The 22009-nt window shown below is 50.1% G+C and overlaps 3 protein-coding genes across 4 annotated transcripts in view; 2 read left to right on the top strand and 1 right to left on the bottom strand.

The window, feature by feature from the left end:
- apba2b (amyloid beta (A4) precursor protein-binding, family A, member 2b) overlaps nucleotides 1-782 on the bottom strand; it is a 28127-nt gene extending 27345 nt beyond the window's left edge. Inside the window, exon 1 of the mRNA XM_055662822.1 lies at nucleotides 700-782. The gene's annotated coding sequence lies outside the window, so the exon portion shown is untranslated. The remainder of the gene's footprint in view (nucleotides 1-699) is intronic.
- On the top strand, nucleotides 633-8858 carry mphosph10 (M-phase phosphoprotein 10 (U3 small nucleolar ribonucleoprotein)). 2 transcript variants are annotated; one of them, XM_055662826.1, is made up of 11 exons: nucleotides 633-703; nucleotides 1900-2524; nucleotides 3552-3682; nucleotides 4385-4535; nucleotides 5119-5260; nucleotides 5406-5473; nucleotides 5621-5758; nucleotides 6091-6201; nucleotides 7066-7173; nucleotides 7481-7711; nucleotides 8363-8858. In XM_055662826.1, exons 1-11 carry the CDS (start codon nucleotides 648-650, stop codon nucleotides 8507-8509), a joined length of 1908 nt encoding a protein of 635 aa, XP_055518801.1. In that variant the 5' UTR covers nucleotides 633-647; the 3' UTR covers nucleotides 8510-8858. The 2 variants fall into 2 exon arrangements, with proteins under 2 accessions (XP_055518801.1, XP_055518800.1); XM_055662825.1 differs by lacking the exon at nucleotides 633-703 and adding an exon at nucleotides 825-982.
- A 1575-nt stretch (nucleotides 8859-10433) lies between these two features.
- Nucleotides 10434-21650, top strand: fan1 (FANCD2 and FANCI associated nuclease 1). Its single transcript, XM_055662819.1, is given in 14 exon segments — nucleotides 10434-10636; nucleotides 10638-10759; nucleotides 12535-12675; nucleotides 13540-13729; nucleotides 14919-15152; nucleotides 15914-16045; nucleotides 16581-16689; nucleotides 16982-17101; nucleotides 17317-17481; nucleotides 18749-18884; nucleotides 18964-19067; nucleotides 19579-19773; nucleotides 20908-21036; nucleotides 21208-21650. Coding segments are annotated over 14 exon segments (2118 nt in total). The 3' UTR covers nucleotides 21346-21650.
- The last annotated feature ends 359 nt before the right edge of the window (nucleotides 21651-22009 follow it).

Raw genomic sequence — 22009 nt, 5'->3', positions numbered from 1 at the left:
CTGTCTGGATTAGGAAGTATAGATACAAGAAAGGAATAGATAGGGTTGACAGAACCAAAGGCGGAAATGTAAAAACCTATGGGCATAGCTTTAAGGTAAGAGGGAAAAGTTTAAAGGAGATATTCAGAGGCAAGTTTGTTCCACAGAGATTAGTGGGTGCCTGGAACAAGCTCCAGGGTGGTGGAGGAGGCAGGTACAATAGTGCTGTTTAAGAGGCTTATTGGTAGGCACATGGATATGCAGGGATGTGGATCGTGTGTAAGCAGAAGGGATTAGTTTAATTTGCCAGCATGTGTGGCACAGACATTACGGGCCAAAGTACCTGTTCCTGCTCTGTACTAATCTATGTTAAAGTGTTACACAAAGCGCAATGAGATTGGGTGAAGGGGAGCCTTTGTGGACCAATAACGCCTGCATAAACCAAGTGCTGGAGCAACTCGGCGGCTCAAGCAGCATCTCTGAATACATGGGTAGGTGATGTTTCAGCTCGGAACCCATTGGTCTGAAGAAGGATCCCGACGTGAAGCATCACGTATCAATGTTCCCCAGAGACGCTGCCTGACCCCCTGAGTACAAGAGAAGTCCAACGTGTGAACCGTCTTCTCCAACTCCCTGACCCTTAGTTTGGTGAATGAATGAATGAATGAATGGGAACCGGACCTGCCCTAGGCCGAGCCCTGCGTCTACCCCACAGCCTACCTAGGTTAGTCTTCATCAGCCGGGCCGAAGGGCCGCAGGGCCGCCCGGGAGACTCCGGAGACCCACGTGAGGGACGTGAGGGACGTGAGGGAAGCGGGAGGCCCGAGGCGGGAAACCGGGCGGAACGTTTCTTCCGCGGAAACCAGGGGCCGGAACCCGGAACCTCCGGCAGCGGGATCTTGTTCCGGGGATCCCGGCGCCGTGACTCCGCGAACATGGCGGCGCTCGGAAGCTTCGTTCGGCGGCTGGAGAACGCGGTGGAGCGGCCGGTCCTCATGTTGAGGTAGAGGGGAGGGGGGGAGAGGGGGGAGAGAGGAGGGGGGAGAGGGGGGGAGAGAGAGAGGGGGGAGAGAGAGAGAGAAGGGGGGGGGGGGAGAGGGGGGAGAGGAGGGGGAGAGAGAAGGAGAGAGGAGGGAGGGAGAGACAGAGAGGGGGGAGGGGGGGGGGGGGGGGGTGGAGGGGGGAGAGAGGGGGGGGAGGGGGGGGGGGGAGGAGGGGGAGAGAGAGGGGGGAGAGAGAGAGGAGAGAGAGAGAGAGAGAGGGAGGGAGAGAGAGAGAGAGGGGAGGGAGAGAGAGAGAGAGAGAGAGAGGAGAGAGAGAGGGGAGAGAGAGAGGGGGAGAGAGGGGGGGAGAGAAGGAGGGGGGAGGGGGGGGGGAGGCGGGGGCAAGGCGGGGGCAGCGGCAGGGTTAGCGTCAGGTTGGACGTTCATGCTGACAGGGATACTTTTCTCAGCTACTTCTATTCCCCTGTAATTTGGCCCGGTGTCCCTCAAACTTTCCTATCCATTAGCCATTTGAAAGGGTTCTAAATGTTGCAATTGTTTGGGAATTTGGGGCCAATGTCTAAGCGAGGGGGGGTATGGTTGCAGAGGGAGCTATGGGGGTTTGGTAAGAATGGGGTTCAAGATGGGGAGGGGTTTGGATCAAAGAGAAAGATGGATGATTTAGATGGATTTTGTGCTCTTTGACCGTGGTTGGGTAGCCATGACCAGGTTTCATAAACTGGTGATTATGAATCCCATGAAGTGCCAGCCAGGACGGTTATACTGAACACAAGCCTGCCATCTGGTGTGTGCCTGAAACACCTTGCAGAATTACAAGTGTTGATGCCCGAGAAACCATGGATGGTTTGTGTAATAGCTGGGTCCTGACCATTACTGGTGAGAATGTGTGATTAACACGGTCTTCTCTGACTCCCAGTGTACAGGAAGGATTGGCATCAGAGTTCACTGGTCTCACGAAGGAGCTGTATGATTTCCAGAAGACACAGGAGGCGGACGGGACTGCCGGGAGCCCTTTGAAGGAGTTGGTTGTAGAACAATTTGATGAAGAGCAGATCTGGCAGGAAATTGAATTACAGAATCATTCAGTCTTGAACTATTTTAAAAGGGCAGTTGCTTTTCTTGTGCAAGACAATCTCAGCAGAGTGAATAGAGTGGAAGAGGCAGAGATTGATACGCCTGGAGAGGAGTTTGAAACAGAAAATGATTATGAAGTAGGGGAGGGCAGTGATGATGAGAGAGAGTTAAAATCTGAGAAAGTTAATGAAAAAGACCAGTCTGAAGAGCTTAGTGATGAAGACTCCGACATCAACTTTGATATTGATGAGCTTGTGAAAAAAACTAAACTGCAAAAAAAGAGCCCCAAACTCCCAAGCTCAGACCTGGATGATAAATTTTTCAAACTGTCAGAAATGGAAGCTTTTTTAGAGAAAGCTGAAAAGGAAGAAGGAAAAAGTGAAGAGAATGATGAAGATGATATAGATTATTTTGAAGATATTCTCTCTGAGGATGAAGAAATTATAAAAACAAACTCCAGGAAAAAGGTAATTTCACAAACTTCACTGATCCTGGTAGAGTCTTAAGAGTCACTGGCCCTTCTGGTCAACTTGTCCATGGCGACCCTAATGCCCCATCTATACTAGCCCATTTCCTGCTAAACCTTTCCTAGCCATGTAGTATCTGCTGTAACTACCTCCTCTGGCAGCTTGATCCATATACCTAGCCTTTGTCTGAAAAGTCACCCCCAAGGTTCCCATTAAATATTTCCCCTCACCTTTGGTCTATGTCTTCATGTTCATGATTCCCCTACTCTGAGTAAAAGACTGTGCATTCGTTTCACCTATTCCCCTCATGATTTTATCCCCTCGTCGATAAGATCATTCCTCAGTCTGCTGGGCACCGTGAATAATAAAGCCTTAGCTTGTCCAACATCTCTCTGTAGCACAGGCCCTTGGTCCTGGCAACATCCTTGTAAATCTTACCTGCACTTTTCCAGCTTAACATCTTTCACGTTGGAACTTTATAGGAGCAGAAATAGGCCATTTGGCCCATCAAAACTACTCTGGCATTCATTCATGACTGATCTCTCCAGTAAATATCTCCAACCTGGAGCTAGAGTGGAACGGCATACTGTTGGACAACTGAACTCATACAATCCAATGTACCTCTAAGCATAGGCTTGAATTGGGCATCCTATCCTTGTGATTGCAGACTCTGCGGAAGTACTGTAACAATGCATCGCACATCTCCAAAGATTCACAGAGATCTGGGTCCTCTGAATGTCAGGATCAGGTGTAGGCTGATGTGACGTGACTTGTTCCACAGCCAGTGGATCCAATTTGTACATCATTTAGCACATAGAACAGTGCAACCCACAATGTCTGAACTAAACATAAGCTGTCAAACACATCGCATGTGACCCATATCCCTCCATTTGACAAAGGTCCAAGAACAGGTTGGCTGTCTGTCCTACCCATGGGATTAGCAAATGGATGGGTGTCTCACAGAAATTGCAAATAAGGAGCCCTGTGAAATTGTTTATGTATTTAAATTTTGGTTGTTATCGGTCAGGCGAAGAGTTCCAGGAACATGCAGTACAAGGATTTCTTCGACCCAATTGAGGAACCTGGAAGAGGAGATGGCAAAGAGGCAAAACGGGAACTAAAGCGGAAAGAATTAGAGGATGACACTACTCTGGATGAGTATGTTCCCCCAAGTTACTTTCTCCATTTCTTTTGCTCCACCTCTAGTCAACATTCCTCTGATGCTCCATCCGAGAAACCTCATTCTCTCTTGAGGAAGATGTTGGATGGCAATGTAACAGTGGCATTTTAATCCCCTCAGTCTAATTAGCCCTCATCCACTTCATTCTTTAGAAATGCAAGTTACAGGAGTGATGCTGGTGAGTGGAGTTGGACTGCATGAAGATTCAGTAACAGGTGTTTGATCTGAGCCTGTTTCCATGCGATGTGATTCTATGAACACGTAATATGCTGCACAACATATCTATGCAGCCGGTTTGTTTTATAGTCTGGTCCTTTTGAGGGAGCTAACAACTTTTCTCTTCTATCTGCACTGCTCTTGAATAGCATGCTCCAAAAACCGTGCTCCCGTTCACATACAGTTTATCTCACTGACATCAGTCACAAAAAGCTGGAGTAACTCAGTAACTTCTGCATAACACCGTCAGTAACATAACACTGGGCTAGTACATAACACTGGGCTAGTACATAACACTGGGCTAGTACATAACACTGGGCTAGTACATAACACTGGGCTAGTACATAATGCTGGGCTAGTACATGACGCCGGGCTTCTAACACTACAACCTGTAAAGACTCGTCTGCAGATGATGAAGACTATGTTGGACAGTGTTGTATTAATTGGTTTCTTTCATGACCCAGAGACCAGGAGCAGGTGGAAGCCAAGAGGGCCAAGGGCAAGAAAGTCAGCTTTGATCTTTCCGATGACGGTGAGGAAGATGACCTGACCAGAGTGATAGAAGGGAAGAAGCTGGAAGTGGAAAAATCAAACTTTGAAAAACGCCAAGAAAAGGTGAGTATTATAATTCAAAGACAGGGTTTGTGGCCTGACATTAACTGATGCTTGTTATAACGTCACGGGAGTCATACGGAGAATGCAGAGTTTTGAGAGTGAATCAGTGGACACACATTTCAATTGGATGGTGAGAACTTTACATTTTGTGGGCAGGAGCAGAGAGAGGGTGGGATTGAGTGGAAGTATATGGAATTATTGAAGGCTGGTGCAGAGTAAAGATGAACAGGGTGCTCATTGTGATGGAAGGGACATGCAGTTAACTGAAGAATTGAATAGGAGAATTTTACTTGGATTGAGACTAACATATACTGTTGAAACAAGTAACAAAATGCTGCCTGACCTGCTGAGTTACACCAGCGTTTTGTGCTGTTTTTCTTCTGGAATTGGTGACGTTGCAGCGACCAGGTCAACATTTAAGGACAGATTTTGTTGGCAATAAAAGGAACAGGATTGTGACATGGATTAGCATCCAGCGTATGCAGAGTTAGCACCAGCATGAGAATTGGTCTAGAATAGCTTCAGTCCAGTCTCTAATTTCCATGTCATTCAATCGCTAACTGCTGTGGTTTGCTCCCTATAGTTGAAAGCACACATCCAACAGCTGGAGAAAACAGCCTTGGAGCAGAAGCCATGGCAGCTCCTGGGAGAGGTCACAGCTCAGAAACGGCCTGAGAACAGCTTGCTGGAAGAGGACCTTCACTTTGATCATGCGGTCAGGAAAGGTGTGTCCTATGCATAATCATTGAGGAGATGGGGGCAAGGAGTTTACTCATTCTGTGGGAATGTTGGGGTGCGTGGGGGGTGACTAGCTGGGAAAGCAACACTATGTTATGGTCTGTCGAGTACTGAGTCTGTGTCTATCCCTAGCACCTGTCATCACTGAGGAGACAACACTTCAACTAGAGGATATCATTATCCAGAGGATTAAAGACCAGGTCAGTACTATTTTGCTGTTAACTCTGAACCAGCTTGTTTGATGTAGGTGACTAAGAGGGACTGCAGAGACCAGCGTTCCTTATCGTGCTTCTGCTGTGTAGACTGGCAGTGGAAGGTTGATTGAGAATCAAGTGCTCTCTCCACAGGCGTGGGATGATGTCTTGCGTAAGGAGAAGCCCAAAGAAGAGACGTTTGAATACAAAAAACGACTTACTTTGGACCATGAGAAAAGTAAACTGAGTCTGGCTGAAGTCTATGAGCAAGAATATCAAAAGCAAACTCAGGTAAGAAATTACTAATCTTGGACAACAGAGTAGAAGGATGTAAAAGTGAAACTGAACCCCGGATAGAGTCACACCTTTAGGGACCAGGGAGACCTGGCAACTTAAGGCATTATTGGTTAAAATTTACAATGAAAAAACATAACTGGAGGTGAAATTTGCTGCTTTAATAACTGTGATTTAATTTTGGTAAGACTTATGTTAAAACGGGTAAAGGTCTATGAGCTTGCTCTCAAGGCAGGGAATGGCCCTCGGTCTGACCCTAATATTGAGTGATGGTGATCTTGTATCAGAGAGGTGATGTCTGCTCTTTATTTCTATCCTCATCACTGCAGCAAAAATCAGAAGTGGAGGAAAACCAACAGTACACAGAGATCCAGAAAAAGATTGATTCTTTATTCCTCAAATTGGATGCGCTCTCAAACTTCCATTTCACCCCCAAACCGGTGAGTAATGAAATAACGTAACACCAACGAAGGTCTGGAAACAGTTTGGTCGGGTAGAGCTGTGCTGTTTTTGACACCATCAGAGCTTGCTAGCTACATTGATGCTGCCAGCTGTTACCTGCCTAGTGAGCCTCATTGTGCTCAGCAGCCCTGCAAGTCAATCCCAGGCCCGACGCAGCATTGTAAGTAAGTCATTGTTCCGTTTCAGGACATATGACAATAAAACTCTCTTCACACATGCAGTGTGGGCACTTGGTTAAACTGTAATGTGACAAGTAACCATGTGAGTGAAGAGTTTGGATTCTTCACTAAGTTAGGAGAGAGATTTCGACCAAGATTATAAAAACAATATTCACTTTTGTTGAAACGGAGTTGTTTCAGACGGGTGCTGTGGAACTTCACTGGTACCAGCACCAAAACCAAACACCACAAATCACTGGAGTTTCCTAGGACTTATTTATCTGTCGATGACTGCATCAACTGTTTGTGCTCCTACAGATGCTAGTCCAACACAGCAGTCACAGCATCTGACCTTCTGATCATTGTACCATGAGAAATTTAATCATCTACATAACTGTTTTGTGAGCCATCATGTACAGTAAAATGGAGATTAACTGCAGCTACCTTCCACACTGGGATTGTGAATACCCCCCACATTGAATACCTCCCCCCCCCCACACAATATGAATACCCCTCTTCCACTGTGTTTACAAGCCCCCATACTTCATAGTATCTCCATACTTCATGACTGAGATGGGGCTCGTATCTGAGCTGTGTTGATGGGGGGGCTGTAGGCATGAACTCGGACATTCTGGGTCTCGCTTTAATGTTTATTTTTAAACAAAACATGTTTATTTTTTCCAGCCTGTGCCTGAGATGAAGGTAGTTTCCAACCTGCCTTCCATCAACATGGAGGAAGTGGCTCCAGTGAATGTCAGTGATGCCACGCTGTTGGCACCAGAGGAAGTCAAGGTAAGAGATGAAAGTCAGAGATAATGGGGGTGAATGCTTCTTGGAGCGACACTGAGCTCCAGTTATCAGTTGAGCTAGTGTGGGGGTGGCCATTGATTAATGTGAGTCCCTCCTTGTGAGGTCAGTGGGTCTGCTAGAGAGTGATCCAGTGCACATTGGGTGTGTTTGGGGCAGAGCCCAGGTGTCATTGTGTGAGGTTCACACGTGGTTTACCCGACTGCAGCCCCTCTGTCAGGCTGGATGTTTGAACTGGTGAGAGCAGGAATGTGCTTGGTGCTGGAGTTGTGCTGACTGGTGACAATTACAGGGGAAGGGCCGAGCTGGAGCGCTGCAGGGAGAGGATGAGAAGACATCGACTGACAAGAAGCGGGAGAGGAGGAAGAAGAAGAAGGTGAAGCGACTGCGACTACAGGCAAGAGAGATGCGGCAGAAAGAACTGGAGAAGCAGAACGTGAAGCTGAGCGGCAAACAAGAGAAGGAAATGAATGCTGAGAAAGCAAAGAAACTGAGTCAGCAGGGAAAGGTGGTATTGCTAAAGGTGAGCGCAGATTGTGATTACCATCAGAGCTGCTGTACAATCCTGCCGTCTAATGTTCCTTGTGTGCATTGAAGAGAGGAAGTGAACTCCACTTTGCAGTGTTTTATTTCCATTGTATAATTGCTCCCCAGTGACAGTAAATCACCATGAATCAATCCTAGTGTAATCACCAATTGAATTAGCTCTCAACAGATTTTAAATCCAATCGAGCTAGCTCCATGCCCTGCACTGTGATTTCAAATCCGCTAACATCTCCCATTACAGTTGCTTCATGACAAATTAAAAACAACCAGAAAATACAGAGAATAAACATGATCTATCAGCTTTAGGGCCACCTTCAGGGACTGTACCCCGGGTAGATGATTGTGGTGGGATCCTTCAATAGCTGAAATGTGAACTTTTCTTTAAGCTGTTACTTATCTTCACTAGTTGCAGCACTATCTGATTGCTGGATCAGTTTACTTGCTTAATTAGATTTAGTATTTCGATTAATTAGATTAGTAATTCCCTCAATCTCCCCTTTTGCATGCATTCCCGATGCCTGAACCACATAGCACTGTTCATACAGTAAATCCTAGCACTGTATTTCACCACAAGCAAGAAATAATACAGCATTTTAAAATGGACTAATGTTGTTTTTATTACAAAAAGGATGAAGGAAAAGACAAGGGTTTGCGTTCATCAAAAGCCTTCTTCTCCCATTTACAAGATCAAGTGAAAGCAGAGCTCAAAGGAGTCAAGGTTGGAGCGAAGAAGAATATTCACGGGAAACTTTCAGGAAACAAGTTGAAACTTTAATACAGATCCCTTCACGCTGTCTACATGGTGTCATTCCCGCTTCCTGCCATTGCTGTTATGGAGCATAGCATTCCAAAATGTTTCTTATATAAAACAAGCTGCGTCCATTAAAACAATAAATTTTCTGATTTGTATGGAGAGCTTTTTGTTAGCCTCAGTCTGTGAAAGAACTTTACCAGATAAATGACTGAAAATCTGATCTTCAGACAACACAAAGATGTTGGCAATAACAAGGATTTAGGACGCTTCAGTGTAGTGCATCAGGCATTTCAAGTCGCTGATCTTTTATCCGAACCAGAAAATGTTTTAAAATGCTGAGAAATGGAGAGAATAAAAGCTTGGGAAGGAAGCTGTGTGTTGTGTTGGATTAAAGCACACATGTGACTGTTAGCAGTTTCTGGGTAATGTTCACATCATGGACTGATTGTGTAAATTGATCAATAGAAACATGTCCAGCTGATCATAAACCTTTATACTTAACATCTCAATTGTTATTTGAAAATGCCACGGAATGATTAAGTATTGTATTGTCAAGAGAATTTGAAGTTGTATTGAAATATTAACATAGACACAAAATGCAAACGGCCTCGACCTGAAACATCACCCATTCCTTCTCTCAGGAGATGCTGCCTATCCCGCCGAGTTACTCCAGCATTTTGCGTCTATCTGTTGGAGTAATTCATGGGGCCAGGCAGCATTTCTGGAGAGAAGGAATGGGTGACCTTTTGGGTTGAGACCTTTCTTCAGGCGGAGTCAGGGGAGAGGGAGACACAGAGATAATTAAATGTAATGAGTGAAAATAAGAACATCAAAAGAGATGTGAATCAAGGACAATGTAGAATAGATTATTGTTAACTAGTAGGCATCAAAGCAGGCAGATATATAGATTTAAATGGGGACAGTCAGACTGGTCGGAGAACTGGGGATGGATGGAGAGAGAGAGAAAGCAAGGGAAAGCAAGAGAAGTCAACTGCTGGGGTGTAAGCTGCCCAAGCGAAATATGAGATTTCTCCAATTTGTGCTGGGCCTCACTATAACAGTGGAGGAGGCCCAGGACAGAATGGTCAGTGGAGGATGGAGTGGGAATGTGGAGAGGGGGAGTGTGTTTAGAGTGGGTGTTGAGGGGGAGTTAGTATTTACCTAGTGTTTACAGGGGGGAGGCGTTCAGGCGGACTGAGGGGAACGGTCACCGGCAGGGCGACTATTTGGCTGGCACCTGGGTTGTGATTGTGGATTGGTGGAGGAGGCAGTGGCGGCGGCAGCTGCAATGGCTGGTCACACTGGGCCGGGGAGGGGTGGCTCTGGGGGCAGCGTCCGGGCAGCCCGCGCTGTCCATCCGCTAGGGGGCGGCACTGGGCACTGGGTGGGGGGGGTAGAGGGGGCGGGTCTGGGGGGAGGGGGAGGGGGCGGGGGGGCGGGACTGGGGGGGGGGGGGGTAGAGGGGGGCGGGACTGGGTAGAGGGGGCGGGGTAGGTGGGGGAGGGAGGGGGCGGGGGGGGGGGGGAGGGGTAGAGGGGGGGGGGCAGGGCACTGGGTGGGGGCTTTTACTAGAGGGGGCGGGCCGCCGGTAGAGGGGCCGCGGGTCTGGGGGAGGAGTAGAGGGGGCCCCGTTGGGGGAGGGGGAGGGGCGGGGGGGGGGGCGCGGGGTCCCGGGCCGGGCGGGGCTGAACAAGTTGTCGCGGGGGGCGGGGCGGGAAGGGGGGGGGGGTAGAGGGGGGGCCCTGGGGGGGTGGGGGAGGGGTAGAGGGGGCGGGGCTGGGCACGGGGTGGGGGGGGGGGGCAGACGGGGCGGGACCGCCTGGGGCGGGGCTGGGTGGGGGAGGGGGAACTTCCAGGGGGGGGGTCGTGGGGGGCGGGGCTGGGGGGGGAGGGGACGAGGGGGGGTTGCGAGGATGACGATGCTGGATGCTGCAGGATTCGGGCGATGCCGCCGAAGCTGAAGCGGCCGCGGGTCGCGGTGACGTCACCCACCCGGGCCCGGCCCTGTCACCCCGTGACGCGGCGCCGGGTCCCGGCCCCCCCCAACAAGTTGTCGCGGCCCCACCGCGGGAAGAGGGAGCGCCCCTGGGGGGGGAGGAGGAGGAGGGAGCGCACCCCCACCTCGGGCTCGGGTGATGCAGACGCCCCCCCCCCCCTACTACCTGGGGAACTTCCCCAAGCGGGTCGTGGCCGCGGTGCTGCGGAGCCCCCCGCCGAGCTGTTTGAACGAGGATGACGCCCGCTGGATCGGCCCGTTCGGGCGGCTCTCGGGTAAAACAGGCCAATGTTGCCCCCAGATCAGATGCCCCGCGGCACTCACCCCCCCCCCACACACCTCACTCACACCCCCCCCCCCCCCCCACACTGGCTGGTTCCCCCCACCCCCCCCCCCTCACCCCACACCCCAAAATTGCACACAATACTCCAGGTGTAGTCTCACCAGGGCCCTGTACAACTGCAGTAGGACCTCCTTGCTCCTAAAACATCGACATTGTTTCATTAAAGGGTGGACACAGAATTGGTTTCCATTTATCAAATTGGACAAACAGTAGCTAATATTCTTCAACACAGATTATATGCTGCCCTGTCATAGGACACAGGATTATAAATTCAGTTTAAGTCCCCCGTATGTCTTTGATATCTAGAAATCTGATTTTTATTCTAAACCAAAGATGAAGAAATGTCTCCTCATTCAGACACAAATGGCCTACCAGTTATTTTCACATTATAATCCCTTATTCCACACACTTAGAAAGGGAAAACAATTTCCCTAAATATACCATAATAAAATGTGTACATTTCCAACGAGGTCACCTCTCATTTTTCTAAACTAGAATGCTAGCCTACTCTCTGTCTAGTGCGGCAGCTCTGCGTCAGTCTGCTGAATCTTTGCTGCATTTTATGGCAATTATATCCTTATGTAAGGATCCAAAATTGAACCAAGTACTGAAGATGTGGTCTCACCAAGATCCTGTATAACTGTCCTAGAATATCATTGTACTAAATTCCTCGCACATTGAAGACTATTATGTTTGCCTTTCTTAACAGCTTGTTACATCACAGTGACTTGTGTTAGATAACCAGACCACTTAAATGTAAACATATACAGGAGACACAAGGAACTGCAGGTGCTGGAATTTTAAGCAAATGTGCTGGAGGAACTCAATGGGTCAGGCAACATCTGTGGAGAGAATGGTCAAGCGATGTTTTGAATTAGAATCATAGAATCCTACGGTGTGGAAGCAAGTCCTTTGGCCCAACTTGCCCAAGCCGACCAACAGACCCCCCACTACACAAATCCCACCTGTCCGTGTTTGGCCCATAACCCACTAAACCTATCCCATGCATGTACTATGTCTTTTAAATGGTATGATAGTACCTGCCTCAACAACCTCTTTCGGCAGTTCGTTCCATAGACCCACCACCCGATATGTAATAACAGTTACCCCTCAGGTTCCATTACATTTTTTCCCCCTCACCTTAACCCTATGTCCTCTGGTTCCTTTGCCCTAATCTGTGCAAAAAGACTTCTCAAACAAATCCAAATTGATTTCCTATTTATAAATCCACAGTGAATAGAGCATAAATTGGCTGTATAATTATTTTTGAAGTGTTCAAATCTCTTTTATTGTGGCTTTGATCATTATTCTCTCCCACTGAGACCAAGCTCACAGTTCACTGGTTCCTCCCCCCACTGTCAAGTTTCCTACCCTCCAGTCTACAGCAATCATTCGCAGTGTATGGGATCGTGGGAGATTTTAACCACAGCATCCCCTCTCTGCAGCCACTGCTTCTATATATAAGGTTGTGTACAGATTGTCAGAACCGGCGGAGTTATAAGTTTTCAGCTTCATTCATTTTATCTTAATTATTACGTAATCATTTTATTTCCTCGTTTGAATGGACTCTCTGGTTCTTGGATATATCTGCGAGTTTTTGCTGTGTCAGTGTTGTATTTGTTCAGTTCCTCCAGGAACTGTACATCCAGGACTCCTTGACTGGTCTGAGTCTAGTCCACCACACTGTGTGCTCTCTTGTGTCCTCAGCTGCTGCTCAGAAACTCTACGTCAGGCTTTTCCAACGGAAGCTGAATTGGCTGAAGGTGAAAAAACTGGATTATGCTGAGGTGTGCCTGGATCTGATGCCAGTCATCGATGAGCTGGCCCTGGCTGGCCTGGTTCAGACAGGTATGGACCCCTTGAGTACAGTACTGCTGGAGGTAACGGAATAGTCGACATTTCAGGTTGAAACCCTGCATCAGGACAGAGTGAAGAAGGGGAATCGGTGGTATAAAGAGGGGCCTGTCGGTGGTGAGACGGGTGGACAGAGGGGGGGTAAAGGGGGCCTGTGACCATAATGACCACCCCAGCTCCTGGTTACAGCTCCCTGTCCCTACAATTACCTCAGCCTTCTCCACGACCAGTGAAGCCCAATGCTATCTAGACAAACATCTGATATTCTGCCTGGGTTGTGTGTATGAACATTACATTTACCCTCCCCCACTCCTCCACCATCCCTGCAGCCCTTTCACTCCTCCATTGCCAACCCCCTCTTGTCCCATTTTCATTGCCCCCCCCCCCCCCTCCTGGTTCCATCCACACACACATTTCTCCCACAGCCCCCATTTGGTTCAGCTTCCACCCCATTCCCTAGTGGTTCCATTATCACCTTTCTTAGATGCCCACACTGGCAGCATTGTTCCCACTTACTGTCCCAGCAGGGTTCACCTCCCCATCACCCTGCTCTATCCACAGGTCACCTCCTGCTTCTGTTATACCACTCCCTCTCCTTTATGCCGAGGTACAGTGAAAGGCTTTTGTTATCTATGACTCCACTCGATGCAGTGCCCTGGCCTCTGGCAGCATCTTCTCTGTCACTATCACCTTTAAAAATAATTTGGCGAATTTGTAACTAAGTATTTGCTCCACAGCCCATCCCTCTAAAGGGCTCGGGGCTTGTTCTCGGGGCTCCGGGTTACGGCCCTGACTGTGGTCAGCCTGGGGCCGCTTGACCTCGCTGTCTCTGACTGTGTCCTTTCCCCCCCCCCCCAGAGGCTGAACTACACGATGTTTCCAACGGCCTGGCCCTGCTGACGGCTTCTGAACTCAAACTGCTGACCAGACACTTCCATTTGCGTGCCCAGGGTCAGAGGTTGGAGATGATTGGGTCATTGCTGAGCTTGGCCAAGCAGCAGTCGATCTTCAGCGTGAATCGTAGTCCTGGGTCTGCCATTCTGACCAGGTGCTACCACGCACACAGGCACTGGGTACTGAGTACTGGGGGGAGGGGAGCAAGAGCACCCGGAGGAAACCCACGGAAGTCACAGGGGAATGTGCAAACTCCACACAGACAGCACCTGAGATCAGGTTGGAACCTGGGTCTCTGGCGCTGTGAAGCAGCAGCTCTACCCGCTGCGCCGCAGTGCCGCCTGTTGTGTTAGGCTGGGGGTGTGTGTGTTGTGTGTGAGGTACTAGGGTCAGTGTGTTACTGGGGGTCAGTGTTGCTGGGGTCAGTGTTACTGAGGTCAATGTTACTGGGGTCAGTGTTGCTGGGGTCAGTGTGTTACTGGGGGTGTTGCTGGGGTCAGTGTTTACTGGGGTCAGTGTTGCTGGGGGTCAGTGTTGCTGGGGTCAGTGTTACTGAGGGTCAATGTTACTGGGGTCAGTGTTGCTGGGGTCAGTGTGTTACTGGGGGTCAGTGTTGCTGGGGGTCAGTGTTACTGGGGGTCAGTGTTGCTGGGGGTCAGTGTTGGGGGTCAGTGTTGCTGGGGGTCAGTGTTGCTGGGGTCAGTGTTGCTGGGGTCAGTGTGGGGTCAGTGGGGGGGTCAGTGTTGCTGGGGGTCAGTGGTCAATGTTGCTGGGGGTCAGTGTTACTGGGGGTCAGTGTTGCTGGGGGTCAGTGTGTTACTGGGGTCAGTGTGTTACTGGGGGTCAGTGTTGCTGGGGGTCAGTGTGTTACTGGGGGTCAGCGTTACTGGGGGTCAGTGTGTTACTGGGGGTCAGTGTTGCTGGGGTCAGTGTTTACTGGGGTCAGTGTTACTGGGGTCGGCGTTGCTGTGAGCGTTGCTGTCTGCATTGTGTCGGCACTGGTGCCCATGGTACTTCAGGGGTGGAAGCTGCAGCATTTGTTGTTCACCAGCAGCCTGTGGGGTGGTTGCTGGTTCTGCCGTCTGCTATCCAGTCAGGGATAAACTGGCGGTGCTCCCCGACCAGTTCTTGTGGTTTACTTGGTGTTGTCCCGGCAGACGGGCAGTGCCGGCCTGGCATCAGTCACTGCACCGTAACCTGGCTCTTCAGCTGGTTGGTGGCCTGGGCTCGTGGGCAAGGTAGGGGCTGGCACAGGATGCAGAGAGGGCTGTATGGAGAGTAGAGGGAGGGGCTGGGGGTGGTGGCATTGTGGTCATTGTGTTTTCTGGGCCTTGTGTTGTCAGGATGAAGGAGATGGTTGGGCCCTGTGTACGCATATCCATAGCTGCCCGCGCCGTCTTCTCACGAGTGCTGTTGCTCTACTCCCTGACGCAGCCGATGGACGAGGAGGATGCGGCCTGCGCCGGTCAGAACCAGTTGTCTACACTACTGATGGTCAACATGGGCCGGCTCACCTTCCCACATTACACCATCCACAGGGAGGCCAAGATCTTCCAGAACAGAGAGGACTTGCTCAGGTAAAGGAACACCTGCACCCAGTGTGGGAACACCCTGTGTGGGAACACCTGCATCCAGTGTGGGAACATCCAGTGTGAGGCCACTTACATCCAGTCACGAGTTCACAGAAGAACTCCAGGTGGTCCGGTTCAGGAACTCTGCCTGTGCAGGCACTGATCCAGGGATCATCATGATTTAGGACATTTAGCTGATATGTAACTGAATATATGGACTGATTATTAGATCTATTGTTGGTGGAGCCTCTAGCAATCGTTATATTACTTGCTTAATTCTCACTTCTGAAGTGTGAGCTGTGTATTTTGTTAAATCTCTTCCTAAACATATCCAAATCTTTCACTGGTAGAAAATTCATTGGGGCAGGTGCAAGAGAGGGGACTGGTATAAAGAACGGCAATGTTGGGGTGTACATTCACAGATCATGAGCATCACGGTGGCAAAGGTGGTTACAGAAACTCACTGGGTGCTTCCTTTATTATGCAAGACATGAAGTACAAAACTGGAGAATTCTGGTGTTCACTGCAAAGATTTACAATGGTTTGACAGATTAGAGAATTGTAGTGACGTTGGAGATGATAAACACAGAAGCTCAGGTGGCGTTACAGTTAGTTATCACTGAGACGTGTGAGCACCGGCCCCTGATGTTTCAACAGCATTGCTGTCAGGGGCAGGGGGCAGATTAGTTACAGCTGTTAAATGAGGGCCTGAATGGCCTGTTTCTATGATTGAGAGGGATGTGGTGACTGGCTGCGTGGTGTTGCAGGTATGAAGCAGCCTGTCACACGCTGGCTGAGCTGGGAGCAGCAATGGCCGCCAAGGATTGGGAAGTTGCTCTGCAGATTTATCAAAGGGCCAAGGAGACGTGGAGTCACCTGGACAACAGCAGTAACCTCTGGTAAGGACGGCTCCACATTCACGCCCTATATCCCTGTAGCTAGCCTGCTCTAAGACCGCTCTAAGCTCTCCAGCCTCCCCTGCCCAGCAACTACCTACAGGCTCTGTGGAAGCACCTTGCAAAGCCACTAATGTGGCCACAGGCATTCGAGGGAAGGGAAACATTAGTTTGTTATGGTGGGGGTTTGAGAAACAGTTCCAACTAACACACCTCACTTTCATACATTGATTAATTGTTGAAACTTGACTAAATCAAAGCTCTCAGTCTTGAAGAGAGAGTAAAGGGATTGGATAGGTGACCAACTTCCTGTTAAACGTTTCAGGGAAACTATGCCTTTGCATGGACCGACTGGGGTGGGGACACGACTGAAGGGGGAGGGGGGGGGGGAGGGGGGGGGGGGGGGGGGGTGGGGACACGTGGGGGGGAGGGGAGGAGGGTGGAGAGTGGTAGGTTTGACCCTGCGTTCTGGGACGTGCTCAAACTACCGAGCGGTGACTCTCCCCGCCGTGACGGCTGAACCGTGCGGTGATTGCAGGTTGTGGCGGCAGCTGCCGGTTTACCTGCGATGCTTCACCGCCGGCTGGGTCTACACCATTGTCCGCTGCAGAGGGGTGGAGGTTCTACAGCGGCTGCACATGTACACGGTGAGGATGGTGCTGGGGGGGGGGGGGGGGGCAGGACTGGGGTCAAGGTTGCCTTTGTTGGTTTACGGAGAACTCGCTGCCAGCGGGCGGTGGCACCATGCTTGATGCTTCTGGAAAGGCAGAGGGTACAGAGCTTGTGGGGGCTGCTGGGATTAGTGTAGATGGGCAAGGTGATTAGCATAGCTGGGGGGGGGGGGGGGGGGGGGGGGATGGGAAGTGGGGGGGGGGAGGGAAGGAGGGGCTGTATTGTGCTGAGCTCAGTGCCGCTGTCCAATGCCCTTGTTGTTGCCAGGAGGCGGTGGTGGAGTTGAGGAACCTCCTGGACCAGAGCGACTTCTGCCCAGAGAACCGTGGCCACTGGTGGGACCGGCTGTCACTCAACCTGCAGCAACATCTGAGACAGCCGGAGCAGGTAACTGCGGCAACCCCGGTAACCTCATAACCTCTAACCCCAGTAACGGTGCCGTGTTTACATGTTGTGCCGACGGACACCTGGTGTGGCCACACCTACACTAACCCACACCGCCCGGCTGGGTCCAGCTTCACCGGGAAGGCGGTGATTCACACACAGCTTGTCTCTATCATTGTTCTGCTGCCATTGACCCAGCGCTTGTGACTTTGCTGCAGGCAGTGGCGTGCGTAAGGACAGCGCTGGCTGATATACGGGTGCGTGCGGGACACCGACTGGCACTGCAGCAACGGGCACAACGCATGCACGACTCCCCGAGCTGCAGGCAGTGGCACCACCTCCTCCAGGACCTGCCCGTCATACACGTGGAAGATGTGCCACATGTGAGTAGTGAGGGGCACGACCAAGTGGCCCCTGGGGCAAGAGAGAGGGTGGGCCTGCTTGCCATCATTGATCCAGGTGACGAGTATCGGTCTGGAAGTCATGTTGCTGCTCTACTCTATAAGACCTTGGTGAGGCCACATTTGGAGCATTGGCACTAGAGGATGGCAACTCTGCCTGCTGGTCCCAGATGAGGAGATCATGAGCATCAAACATTACAATCGCTCCACTCTTAAATCATTATTTATCTGCACACTGTCATTGTAATCATGTACAGGTTTTTCTTTCACTGGACAGCAAGCAACAAAAGGTTTTCACTGTACCTCAGGTGACAATAAACTAAACTATTGTGCAGTTCTGGTTGCCTGATTACAGGAAGGATGTGGAGGCTTTGAACAGAAGACGCTGTATGTTTTCATCACTATTTTGTCTCCAAATCTCAAGCCGTGACAGGCCGGCCTGGCTGAGAATTTCTGCCATTTATTGTTATTGGCCAGTGTTCGGTCCACAGCCCAATTGACCTGCGTGTGGTAGTGGTCAGTGGGGTCAGTCCGTCACTCATTCAGATACGTCATTAGGCAACATGAGTGGACATCATGTTACAAGGTGTTGGTGAGACCACACCTGCTGTAATGTGTGCAGTTCCGGTCGGCATTGCTACAGGAAGGAGGTGATTGAACCAGAGAGGGGGAAGAGAAGATTCACAAGAGGATAGCTGAGATATAAAGAGTGTCTGGAGAGGCTGGGATAGTTTTCCTCGAAGCAAAGGTGACCTTATTCAGGTTAATAACATGAGAGTCAGAGATACTCAGTCTTTTCCCCAGGGTAGGGAAGTCTAAAACTAGAGGGCATAAGTTTAAGGTGAGAGGGGAAAGATTTAAAGGCATCTAAGGGGCAACTTATTTCACAAGAGGGTGGTGGGTAAATGGAACGAGTGCCAGAGGAAGTGGTAGAGGCAGATATGTGTTCACAGATGTTTGGACAGGTACATGGAAAGGACAGGTACATGGATAGGGCAGGTTCAGAAGGACACAGACAGGTGGGACGCTCTGTTGCTTTGCTGTATAACTCCATCCCTCAGTGCTCTCCTCTCTTAATCAGGTGCGACTACCTGGTTCAGGAGGAAACACACTGTTCAGGTGCCTAGACTTGGCCTCTGGCTTGCTCCAGATTGTACTCTCCCTCCCTGTGTTGCACTGACAGCAGTCGCCACTGGCCATTTGGCAGATATTCTGAGGCCTTTCTGAATTTCACCTTTGTTCTTTGCAGGTGACGATAAAGGGCAGACCGTGCCCGGGAATGGGCTCTGCCCGGTTCCTGCTGGAGGAGGAGCCTGGCTCCGCAGTGATCTGTTCGGTGGAGGTGCTGTGTCTGGCTCACTACCGCCAGCTGGACTTTGATCAAGGTAATGGCTGCAACAATGCTGCTAGTATAGTTGGGGAGATGTCAGCAGTCTGCAGTAATCTGTCACTCTCTCTACACAGGGATACATGGGGAAGGGGCCACGTTCCTAACACTATTCGGACTTCTCTTTTGGGAGATCATCTTCCTGCCGGGAATACCAGATGTTTTCCGGAATCCATTTCAGGTACGGGCTGTCGTTCTGAGTGACACCATGGCGTGTAACAGACACTCGGTTAGCAGGACCTGTGCTGTGGTCCAATGCAAACTAAAGTAGATACAAAATTTTCTTCAGGATTCAGTATTTATATAACTTTTGAAAGCAAATTGGGTAATTATTTAAAATTCCAGGTTTAGGGAACAGGCTGCACCAAACTCTCGAAGTGTTAGAGTAAATCAGCGGGTCAGGCAATATCTCGAGAACATGGATAGGTGATGTTTCAGGTTGGGACCCTTCTTGAGACATGTTCTCCAGAGATGCTGCCTGATCTGCTGAGTTACTACAGCACTCTGTATCTGTGTAAACCAGCATCTGCAGTCCCTTGTTTCTCTCATTATTCAGCAGCCAGAGTAACAGGAAACTGGGTCTTGGTTCCTCAACTTCCCTGCTGTGTGCAGAGATTTAGCCAACGGTTCTACAGCAGGGCCGGGTACAGCTGAGCTTGTCTAGTTGACTTGTATCTGTGTTTGTGCCCCAGACCTGTCCTTTGGATCTGTACACAGACTGTTTCTACCGGAACCGGACAGAGCCCATTGAATCGAGGCTCCGGCTCCTGCAAGAAGCTTCCACAGACACTCTCCACGCACTCATGGCTGACGTGTGGAACACTCACAAAGACACAGCGACTGCTTTGGTGAACTGGGAGATCTTCCGTTCCATTCAGCAGGCCCAGGTAGATGGCTTCTAATCCAATCCAGAACCACACACACTGTTTACATCAACACTCCACTTCCTTGTCTTATTGTTCTAGAGCCAGAATCGTAGTGTAGGTCGTACAGTAGATTCCTCTCACACGTACTGTATCGATTATAGTCACATCAGCTGGGAAACGGGGTCTTTGGAGAATCTGACGACTATTTATTGGAGGGAAATCATGTGTAATAACAAATTCTTATTGAGACATTAGAGAAGATGCCGTTAACAAAATGGATTGCTAATGGAAAGACTAGTGGGAGCATGGATTGGAAGTTGGTTTAAGGGGAGAGAGCAGTGAGTGACAGTGCCCTGGCCCAGACCGTGGTGATGTCCAGCCAGTGCCAAAGGATCAGCAATGGGGTCACCATGGTTACCCTTACATAGAAAATAGGTGCAGGAGTAGGCCATTCGACCCTTCGAGCCTGCACCGCCATTCAATATGATCATGGGAGTTCAAGATAAAGTTTACAAATCTGATTAATACAAGCTTGAACATGTGGCAGTGAGGAAGCGATAGACAGAAAGAGTGACACGCAGTGGTAGAGTGGTGAAGTTTGCAGGACTGGGGTCGTGGGTGAAGCAGAGAGGAATCTGCTGTTCCCAAACAGACATGGAACACAAAGTGGGTGACAGCTCAATCTCCACGTCTTGTCACGTACCCGTAGGATATGAAGATGGGTGAAGATTTCCCAGTAATGGTTCAGGGGATTTCAGCTCTAAGGTGAGACGGGAGGAATGGGTTGTTCTCCAAACAGGTCAAAGATGGTGAGTGGAGGAACCTGTTCTTATTGCAGACTGAACAATGAAGCTACAGTTCCAACATTGCTCACTGGATGGCAGTGTGGAGTGGATGGACCAGTCTGATTGCAGGTCAGACTGACAGAGATGGGGAACTCAAAACACTCCAAAGCCTGTCTTTGTGAATGTCGGTGGCAAAGCCAGCAAGGACGTGATGGTGCCCGACTGTGGCAAGTAGTGATTGCTGCAGGGAGCTGCGTTTGACTACATTGTCCCATTGGTGAGGGTTAGCTTGCACCCTGTCCTGATGTAGGGACAGATTGTGGGCTCACTCCATTTATTCGTTCTGTGACATGTTTGTGGGATGTTTCAGAGCCTGGTGAGCTGCCTGGGTGGTCTGTTCCTGAGTGGCGTGTGTAGGATCCTGGCAGAGGACCCAAGGCAGGGCCGTGGAGGCCTACCCGACCTAGTGGTGTGGAGCAGTGAGAGGCTGCAGTACAAGGTGAGGTGGGGGGGGATGAGCGGGGGAGAGGAAAGAGGGAGAGAGGGGTGAGGAGGGAATCTCCAGTTTACAGCACTTCAGTAAGGCATTGTGAAATGAATGGCAGTCTGGAGTGACTTCCTGCCTCTAAAATGCTTCTAACCCAAATGTTTATTTTCTCTTGTCTCCCAGTTGGTGGAAGTGAAAGGCCCGAGTGACCAGTTGTCGCACAAGCAGAGGGTCTGGCTGCATCGGCTGCATAAACTGGGGGCTGCCGTCGAGGTTTGCCATGTGAGTGTGGTGGGAGCACGCAGCCTGCAGCTCAGTTGAAGCCAGTGCAGGTCTGCAAACTCCTGCCCTCGCCCTCCACCAGCTCCAACTTGCAATCAATCATCTGAACAACATTTGACAAATCCTCTAGAGCTGACACGGAGACAAGTACTGAGTCGTACAGTGAGGCCTGGCTAGACGAGGTCACGTGAGGAGATCAGAGACATCCTCACGGCTGCAAGGTGACAGATTGGTGCAGAATGTCACGGTTACCAAGTCAGTCCTGTGGCACAGTGTGGTCATGGAGGTGCATGTAGTACGCACTGAAGTTTTTAAACACTAAATAAAAATGAACACCAACAGCTGACATCTTTAATTCCTTTGCTTTGTCACATTGCTCTTACACCAACTCCACCCTCCCATGCCAGGCTCTGACCACCTGCTGCCCCTTGATGTTAGTTCCTGCTCCTGGCAAAACTGGACAATGACTTGTTCTGATCAACCCTGAATCCATCTCTTTTAGAAAGGTCCAAATCGATCAAACTGCAAGTGCTGATTTTGTAGCGTTCAAATAGGCTGAGGGAGGTGGAGGGGCGGCAGTCAGAGTGAGGTTCCCTTCGCTAACGAGTATACAATAGGGGAGATGGCAGCAACTGCCCAGAGGGGAAGAGATTCTGTCATGAATGGGTGGGTGGGTCAGACAAGAGAGACTCCAGGTTAGGAC

This window comes from Leucoraja erinacea, chromosome 36 (genome assembly GCF_028641065.1).
Source record: "Leucoraja erinacea ecotype New England chromosome 36, Leri_hhj_1, whole genome shotgun sequence".
Lineage (NCBI taxonomy): Eukaryota > Metazoa > Chordata > Chondrichthyes > Rajiformes > Rajidae > Leucoraja > Leucoraja erinaceus.
The sequence above is the reverse complement of the archived record's forward strand: the minus strand, read 5'-3'. Positions and strand labels throughout refer to the sequence as shown.